Source organism: Cornus florida, unplaced genomic scaffold (assembly GCF_030987335.1).
Source record: "Cornus florida cultivar Cherokee Brave unplaced genomic scaffold, ASM3098733v1 CherokeeBrave_3.0.0_Hap2_Chr07, whole genome shotgun sequence".
NCBI classification, from domain to species: Eukaryota; Viridiplantae; Streptophyta; class Magnoliopsida; order Cornales; family Cornaceae; genus Cornus; species Cornus florida.
This window is the reverse complement of record NW_026775577.1, coordinates 35339798-35349600: the sequence shown is the minus strand read 5'-3', so window position 1 is coordinate 35349600 and position 9803 is coordinate 35339798. Positions and strand designations below refer to the sequence as shown.

Below are 9803 nucleotides of genomic sequence, written 5' to 3'. Positions count from 1 at the left end.
GCTGGTTGTGGCTGTGGCTGGGAAGATGCATTAATGTTTTGGGCAAGGTCATTGTTGGATCTCAAGGACCGACGATTGGACGCCATAGTAGATTATAGCAATAAGAGAATCAAATCTTTTATAACATGTTTTGAAACAAATAAATTAGAAAATAAAAATTAAGTGGCAAAGGAAAGTATCAAAATAGCCAAACAATAGATAATTAAAAGAACGAAAAAGAGATTAATAATAACTCAAAAAAATAAAACACATATTCTAAAAGTCAAAGCTAAGTACTGAAGACAAATTTAACCAATTTCAACATTTCAATTTGCATGTGTTCAATTTTTAAACAGAAAAAAAAAATATATTTAACATTTAATCCAAATCACTATCATCTTCTTCTTCATCATCTGAATTGTCTTCAATCAAGATTTCATCATCATTGTCAAAACAGTCAATTTCATGATGAGATTCTTCATTACTTTGTAGAATTATTTCAGCATCAAGACTTTCAACCTCCAAGCCATCCCTATTCAAAGTTGGTGGATCTATGTCAAAGTTGGTCGCCTCAACAACCTTATCCACAATGCATGGTTCATCCTCTTGATATGCTGTAGCATACATTCCATCCTCAACTCTACTGTTATCCTCCACTTCGGGAACGTCATATGAGCTTCTATGTGTTATATCTTGAATGACCTCCCACGTGCCTCGTAATTTGGTGTCTTTGACAAAAAAGGCTTGTTTTGCTTGATTTGCCAACACAAAAGGCTCATCTTTGTACCATTTACGGGCTACATTTACACTCTTGAAATAAGTATCCCTCTTAATACCTGTCCTTGTGTTGAACCAATCACATTTGAATAGGATTACCCGTCTCTTAAGAGGATATTGTAACTCAATGACATCTGTCAAGACACCATAGTAATCAACATCCTCTGTTTTGACTAACACACCACTATTCTGAGTTTTTCGATTTTTCTCCCTTTCCTTTGTATGAAACCTGACCCCATTTACAATGCAACCAGAATATCGATTTATCCGAAAATCAGGTCCACAAGCTAATGAATACAGGTCATCACTAATTTCTAACTCTTGATAATGACGCTCTTCCTTTATCTATTAAAAAAAATTAGAACATTAAATAAATGCATACAGATACCACATTTAAAACAAATAATAGGGATATGAAGTACATTAAGGACTTACTCGTGTTCCCAACCATCTCGAAAATTCTTTTACGTGTCTTAATGGTACATTATCCTTGTTTTCATTCTCGAGTTCAGCCTTGTGTGCACTAAACAATTAAGTGATATTATGATACATTTCAAAATTTATAAATAAAGTATTAAAAACATAGAGAATATATAACTTACACTGCATATGAAGCAATTTCTGCGCAGTTATTTAACACGTAAAATTTAGCCTTTTGCATGCTTTCAATATCCAGTATCTCTAAACTTCCAGCCCCTAAAGGATGAACCACTTGCCTGAGCTCTGAAAAAGTGGACCAATTGGTGCAATAGTCGCCCTCGTAATTTCTTTCTTCTCGATTGAATCGTGTCTCAATCCCTTGAAGAAACCTTGAGCAAAATGTGACGCATTCATTGTCCACATAAGCTTCAGCGATGGACCCTTCAGGACGTGCTTTATTACGCACGTAAGACTTGAGAGTACGTAAAAATCTACATAAAAATTAAAATATTACGAAATCATGATGTCTAGTTTAATGTTTCCAAAATATTTTTTTGTATTACAAATGTATAGTACCTTTCAATAGGGTACATCCATCGATATTGTGCAGGTCCTGCAATGATGGCCTCGCGTGGCAAATGCAGAGCTAAGTGCACCATTATGTCAAAAAATGATGGAGGAAATATCATTTCTAACTTGCATAATATGATAGCAATATCCCTTTCCAATACCTCTAAGACATCTAGTTTAAGGGTCCGACAACACAACTCCTTAAAAAATAAACCAAGCTCTGTTATCGCATTACAAACATCATCGGGCAACAATCCTCGTATAGCTAGAGGGAGGAGACGCTGTAAGAGTACATGCGAATCATGACTTTTCAATCCAGATATCTTACCTTCATTGACATTCACACATCGACTTATGTTTGATGCATAGCCATCTGGGAACTTCACTAACTTCAACCAATCACACAATTGCCTTTTTTCATCCTTTGACAATGTGTAATGCGCAAGTGGCATCTCAAATTTCTCACCATTACGCCTAAGATGAAGTTCTTTTCTAATTCCCATTGCTTCTAAATCCAACCGACTTTTGAATGAGTCCTTCGTCTTTCCTTCGATGTTCATTAATGTCCCTAACACATTATCACATATGTTTTTCTCTATGTGCATAACATCTAAGTTGTGTCGCAACAAAAGTGTTCTCCAATAAGGCAATTCAAAGAATATACTTTTCTTTGTCCAATTAAGTTCCTTCTTCTCACGAGTCCGCTTCTTATTGTTTGGTCCCTTTCCGAATCTAACCTCGGGTAGGAGATTAAATTGTTCCAGAATATCATCACCCGTCAACTGCTTTGGTGGCTCTCTGTCTTCTTTCTTGCCATTAAATTGTTTGAAACGCTTCCTGTAAGCATGATTGGACGACAAAAATATACGAGCTCCCAAATAACATATCTTCTGCCCGTGACTCAAATAACAAGAACATGTGTCTTTATTACAATTTGGACACGCCAAAAAACCCTTTGTCATCCATCCGGATGCCATTGCATAAGCGGGAAAGTCATGTATAGTCCAAATCAACCCTGCATGCAGCTTAAAGTTTGATTTATTGTAGGCATCATATGTCATCACACCATCTATCCATAATTCTTTTAACTCGTCAATTAACGGTCGCAGATACACATCAATGTCATTACCAGGTGATTTAGGACCAGGAATAAGTAATGACATAAACATATATGGTTCCTTCATACACATCCAAGGTGGCAAATTGTAGGGCACAATAATTACAGGCCACACACTATAAGCATTACTCATGTTACCAAATGGATTGAATCCATCACATGCTAACCCAAGACGAACATTACGAGGATCCGCAGCAAACCAACTATTCTTATTGTCAAATTCCTCCCAAGCTTTTGAATCGGCTGGATGTCTCAACAAATTTGTCTCTTTGACATGTTTCTCCTTGTGCCAACGCATGTCTATAGCTGTATCCCTATGCATAAACAACCATTGAAGCCTTTGTTTTAAAGGAAAGTACCGAAGAACTTTTTGAGGAATCTTTTTTCCTTTACCTTCTCAAGACTTATACCTCGACTCACCACATTGTGGACAACATTCTTTACCTTCATTCTCCTTCCAGAATAAAGTACAATCATTTTTACATGCATGGATCGGTTCATATCCAAGACCTAAATCACGCAACAAGGTTTTAGTCTCATAATAGGACTTTGGCAACGTGTTGTCATCGGGAAGCAATTCCTTTAGCACCTTAAGCAACATGTCAAAACATTTGTTGGTCATTCGGCTTGTAACTTTCACATGGAACAACTTCAAAATTGCTGACAACTTAGATTGTTTTTTACAACCTGGCCACAATTCGCATTGTGCGTCATTTAGCAATCTATCAAAACTTCCTCCTATATCAACTTCAGGCGAATCTTCTTGTTGTTCTACATTGGTGAACATACCCATCCGTACATTATCCAACAAATCAAATACATTGTCTTCATTTCTACCTTCATCATTAGCATTATCCCCATGTTCGGCATTAACATTAGCTTCTGCATTAACATTAGCAGTGGTGTTAACATTAGCCTCCCCATGCCATATCCAATTTGTATACTCCTTGTACATCCCACACTTATATAGATGAGTCTCAACCTCCTCAATTGCAATATAGTCACCATTTTTACAGCGACGACACGGACATTTGATCCTACCTAGCCCATCTGTATGTCTTTTAGCAAACTTAATGAAGTCTCTTATGCCTTTATGATACTCTTTACTACCCCTGGTGTGATGATGAATCCAAGCCTTATCCATGTAACTGGTAAAATAAATAAATTCAAGTATAGATATAATATAATTAATGCAAGTTGAATATAAACACAAATTAAATACATAAATAAAATAAAAAAGAAAGGAGAGAGAGAGAGACCTCATTGAGAACACTGAAACAATAAAGAGAGAGTAAAACAAGTCTCTAAGAATATACATGCATACATTGCATAATTATGAATGTCAAAGGGAATTTGGGGGGAAAACAATAATCCTTACAGAAGCTTTATCACATGTGCTGAATCCTACACCAATGGCAATAACTGGAAGGCCTGTCAGAAAATATAGTCACTACATGTTAGTAAGAATACATGAGAAAACATCACAGTTCAATCGGTTTCATTTTTATAAACAACTTTAATTACCAAGATATACAGACAAGAAACATAAATGCTGGAAATGAGATTAATCTAGATCAAGAATAAGCACCTCTCTGATGTACAAATCAATAAGAACAATGGGGGGAATTTGGTTTCTAGAAACATAAAAGTAAAAATTACTTTGACAGAAAATCAGGACTTCTCTTGTTTTGAATATTGACCAAGACCACAGTAGATTATATAACCACCTACATATTCTCTCAGTACATTTTATTTTATATATTTTTTAGTATTAATACAAGACTTGATGATTTTAGGTGGGAAAGGGCTTGTCCAAGGATGAGAAGGCTCAAAAACTAGCAGTCAGACATTAAATTAAAGCTGTAAGCAGAATACCCATTCTATATTTTTGTTATTTCTGTTCCAACACATTAAGAGTCAAAACACTTCATTTTTCCATGAATTATTAGGGTCTAACAAAAATTTATTTGACACATTGTTCATGATTTGAAAACTTACGCTAACCTTTTAAGAAATTAGGTAGTTTAAGCCAAGTTCCTAAGGCTACACTTGCCCGGTATCGTTCCTAACTGGTAACGGTTAATTATGAGAAATCTGAGTCTTTATTTTAGCCCATGATCAGATATTCAATAGAAAGATCAGATTCACAGGAAGAAATAATAATAGTGATAATAATAATAATAATAATAATAATAATTGTGGGTTGAAAGCTTTATATTCTTGGGAAATCTTAAACTAATTCTTCAAAAATTAAAAATTATCATCCAAAATGAAGACTCTCTAGGAACCACTAAATCAGAACCACCTTTAAAAATTACCAATCAACAGCTTGCCTCTAAACCAACCAGTCCAGCCATATCAAGCTCGCCTAATGATGATTCTAGCAAACAACCAGACAACTGGAGTAGATCATATAACTATGTTTATATAAATTTCTTACTCTATATCATAATTAATCAGAGCACCAATGTTGACACAAGTACTGCATACAAACATATATAATACAAATATAGGCATAAAAGTTTGTGTGCCCCAAATCCCAATAAGATCTAAATCCACCAGTGTAGAATTCTCAAAAACACACATATGATTCATGATTTGAAAATTAGGGAAAATTTATCAAAAGTGTGGACGCCATTAAAGAAATTACGCACACAATAACCATACGATTGATTGTAAAAACTTACGGATAATTGTCGATTTCAATCACCGATCGAGAGATAGAGAGAGTGAGCTCTGATTGACACGAGAGAGATTAGAAGCAGCAAAAAAGCAGACCTTCCAAATTCAATCGATCCTCCGATCACTATGCTTCTTAGCTCCGATTGACACGAGAGAGGTTTTTCGTATGTGTATCGCTTCACGCCGAGAAGAGTGTGGCAAGCCGAACCCGCATGAAGTAGCTGCAACTGGTGCGGCGTCGTCGGTTGTACAGAGAAAGTATATGAGGGAGAGAGATGAGAAGCCGAACTGGCCAACGTGAGATAATTGCAACTGGCCGGTGCGGCGTCTGCTGTACAGAGAGTAGATAGATGATAAATGTTTAGGTTAAGTTATATAGTGATAGAAATGAGAATGACAGAGACAAAGAGTGGGTTTACAACTTTACAAATACCCAAAACGGTGTAGTATGGAAATTTTTTAATATTTTGCACATGGGAAAATTGGAATTAGGGAGGGAGGAAATCAAGCGCCAAAATTTCCCAGCAGCCAAAATTTCCCACCAAAATAATTCCCGGTTATTTTTTAGCTCATTTGGGACAGTAAGTATGTTGGCGTCCCAAAAAAGCAGGATCATTTGAGACAATTATTAAGCTGTCCCAAATGATCTGTCCCAAGAGCCTCATTTTCCCACCAAAAATATTCCCGGTCATTTTTTTTTCTCATTTGGGACGGTAGATATTTCATTTGGGACGGTAGATATTTCATTTGGGACGGTAGATATATTATTATCCCAAAAACTAGGCTCATTTGAGACAATTTTTGAACCGTCCCAAATAATCCGTCCCAAAAGCCTCCTTTTCTTGTAGTGTATTTTGATAAGCCTAAATGGGTATGGAAAATGTGAGAAATGTTTGTCCCACATGGAAAAAAATGTTGAAACCAATTAAAATTTAAATAAGCCAGATTTGGGCTTGGGCCTAATTGTAAAGTCCGATTATTCTTTTTACTAAATGAATTTTTGGATTGGGCTTTTATTTTTGGGCTCGGCTTATTTAAATGGGTGGTTGGTTTTTGAATTTAAATTAAAAGTTAGTTTTTTCCAAAGGGTTGCATCTGTTTTCCAAAAGAGTTGCATCTATTTTCCAAATAGTTGCATCTGTTTCTAAGGGTTGCAACCTATTGGAATGGATGTGTCTAGTGGTGAACAGATACCATGTGAACCATTGTAACCTATTGGAGTGGATGTGTTTATTGGTGAACAAACACCATGTGAACCATTGCAACCAATATAAATAGTTGTGTCCAGTGTGAAGAGACACATGCAAATGGTTGTATCCAATGATAAAGAGACACATATAAATGGTTGTGTCCAATGATGAAGAGACACACCCAATTCAAAAAGGTACCTTACTTAAAAACTACTTTTTAGTTTTTTTTTTCCAAAAGGTTGCACCCAATCCGAAAAGACACCTTGTTGCCTATAAATACCCCTCTTTGGATCATTTGCAATTCGTTCATTTTCATTTTTCTTCTATCTCCCTCTCTAAACTTGAACCCAACCCAAGTGGGTTCAAACCATAGGTTAAGTGGTCCGAGCAACTTAGACCCTAATCTAATTTCATCGAGACATATTAAGATTGGTCCGAACCATTTGGTTCGGATTACACCCAATTCAGTATTTATATAGAATAGATGCATTTTTGAGTCAGAGAGAGTATTACACGGAGGAGGTTCGCCGTATCCACGAGTTTGTAGTGCTGCTACTGGTGGATGTAGACCATTGTATTCTGGGAGATAGACGCCACTAAGTCCGTAAGCACCATAGCGGGGCGAATCTGTCTTACGGATATAGTATCCAATACTAGCCTCGGTCCAGGTTCTTTATTTGTTATTATTATTTTATTGTTTTATTTTGCATATTTAATTAAATATAGAGTTGCATATTTAATTAATAATTTCTTAGCATATTGTTAATTATTTCATGACATATTAGTAAAAGGTTTGTTATATCTTAAATATCGCATGAAGCATATATTTACCAACAAATTTATTTATTTCTATTATTTCTATACACCTACGTATAGCTAATTTGATTAGCTATCTTCAAGTACGTCCATGATTGGCCTTCTAGTTATTTATTTATTTTATTATTATTTTTTTTTTATGCAAATCATTTTCTCTATACTTTTACTGTATATGTGAACAAACTAGAAAGCATCACCTTCATAAATTATAAGCTTATAAGCAATGATCAAGAGTCCAAACAGTGGTTTGGAAAAACAAATTTTTTTAAAAAAATAAGAAAGAGTCCCAAGCAAGAGCTCAAATGAACAACACCAATAGTGATTTGAATGAGATTCACATGTATGGTTACCCGTCATTTACTTGCTGCAACCATTGTTTTTTCTTAAAATTTTATGTTGTTGCCCTTTAGTTCAGCAAATGGTCTGTCTAGATTTGAAAGGAGAAATTTTGTTGGAATTAAACCTTTTTTGTTTGACTCTCTTGTTCATGACAAGAAAAGGTTATTTATATATATATATATATATACACATAGCTTTGATCGGTTCTAGAGGTATTATATATGTGAAATCAATGCCCAAGTATTGCCAGGGGATCTTGCTTCCCAAGCATTGTTGTAATTTTTGTTAGGGTGTATAAATAAAAAGTTAAGAAGTGATCAAAAGAGGTATTGCCTGAAATTTTATTGGTTCAATTCTTCAACGCCTACTTTAATATTGCTACTTTTAAACCCACTTTTTTGTTATACCATGTGTTCATCTCCTTCATTCTCTCTCTCTCTCATGGGTTCATTACTGGAGCTCACAAAGTAACTCTACATATTGGTTCCATTATTGATGCTGATTCTCGAATCAGCAAAGAAAAAAAAATAGTTATGAAAATAGCTCTGCAGAACAGTAAGAATTCAAAGTTCTCTCTTCATTTCCAAAATTCTAGAAGTAACCTCATCCGATTTGCGCATGATGCTGAAGAGCTGATTAAAGAGAAGAAAGTCTAAGTGATTATTGACATGGAGGCATGGAAGGAAGCGACTTTAGTGGCAGACATTGGAACTCGATCCTCAAGTCCTATTTCTCTCTTTTGCAGCTGCTATTACATCCCACTTGGTGAGACTTCAATAGTCTTTGTTGGTGCAAATGGACAAATAAATTACATTGTAGTTATCATGCAATCCTTCAAATGGCAAAGTGTTATAGATGCCTACGAAGAAGACATTCATGGTGGTGATTCTGGGAAGTCAACCCTTTTATCGAAGGCCGTTAAAAATGTTGGCTTGGATATAGATGATTATCTGGTCCTTCCACCATTTTCTTATCTATCTAATCCTGATCAAAAAATAGTCTTTAATAAAGAGCTTTCAAAGTTAGAAAACAACACAAAATCTAGGGTATTAGTCATCACCATCGCTGACAAATCTTTTGTTCAAAAAAACAAAGGAGAGGGGATTATGTGAAAAGACTAAGTGTGGATAATTACACACACACCACTTCAAGCCTTTCGAATTCTGTTAGCCTCTGACATGGAAAGTGCCCCGTACTATAAGGGCCCGAGCTGAATGAAGCTCATAATTGTCGTCCCCGTACTAAAAGGGATCTATATAAAAGTGCTTCGTACTATAAGGGTTCGAGCTTAATGAAGCTCGTAATTGTCATCCCCGTACTAAAAGGGATCTATATCAAAGTACCCCGTACTATAAGGGCCCGAGCTAAATGAAGCTCCTAATTGTCATCCCCGTACTAAAAGGGATCTATATCAAAGTGCCCCGTACTGTAAGGGCCCAAGCTGAATGTAGCTCCTAATTTTCATCCCCGTACTAAAAGGGATCTATATATCAAAGTGTTTCGTACTATAAGGGCTCGAGCAGAATGAAGTTCGTAATTGTCATCCCCGTACTAAAAGGGATCTATATCAAAGCGCCCCGTACTATAAGGGCCTGAGCTGAATAAAGCTCGTAATTGTCATCCTCGTACTAAAAGCTATCTATATCAAAATGCCCCGTACTATAAGGGCCTGAGCTGAATGAAGCTCATAATTGTCATCCCCGTACTAAAAGGGATCAATATCAAAGTGCTCCGTATTATAAGGGCTCGAGCTAAATGAAACTTGTAATTGTCATCCCTGTACTAAAAGGAATCTATATTAAAGCACCCCGTACTATAAGGGCTCGAGCTGAATGAAGCTCATAATTGTCATCCCTATACTAAACGGGATCTATATCAAAGTATCCCATATTATAAGGGCCCAAACTGAATGA

The 9803-nt window shown here is 35.9% G+C and overlaps 1 protein-coding gene across 1 annotated transcript; it reads right to left on the bottom strand.

Moving 5' to 3' along the window:
• Positions 1-357: 357 nt before the first annotated feature.
• Positions 358-4007, bottom strand: LOC132316569 (uncharacterized). The gene is made up of 5 exons (XM_059815045.1): positions 3274-4007; positions 1753-3177; positions 1359-1667; positions 1192-1279; positions 358-1101 (listed from the first exon to the last, which is right to left on the bottom strand). Exons 1-5 carry the CDS (start codon positions 4005-4007, stop codon positions 358-360), a joined length of 3300 nt encoding a protein of 1099 aa, XP_059671028.1.
• Between the last annotated feature and the right edge of the window lie 5796 nt (positions 4008-9803).

Excerpts from the sequence above, each read along its gene's own strand:
- LOC132316569 (XM_059815045.1), bottom strand. The coding sequence starts at position 4,007 with ATGGATAAGGCTTGGATTCATCATCACACCAGGGGTAGTAAAGAGTAT. Across the intron at positions 1,668-1,752 it reads TGGATGTACCCTATTGAAAG|ATTTTTACGTACTCTCAAGT; the intron begins GTACTATACATT and ends ATTTTTATGTAG. Across the intron at positions 1,102-1,191 it reads CGAGATGGTTGGGAACACGA|ATAAAGGAAGAGCGTCATTA; the intron begins GTAAGTCCTTAA and ends TTTTTTTAATAG.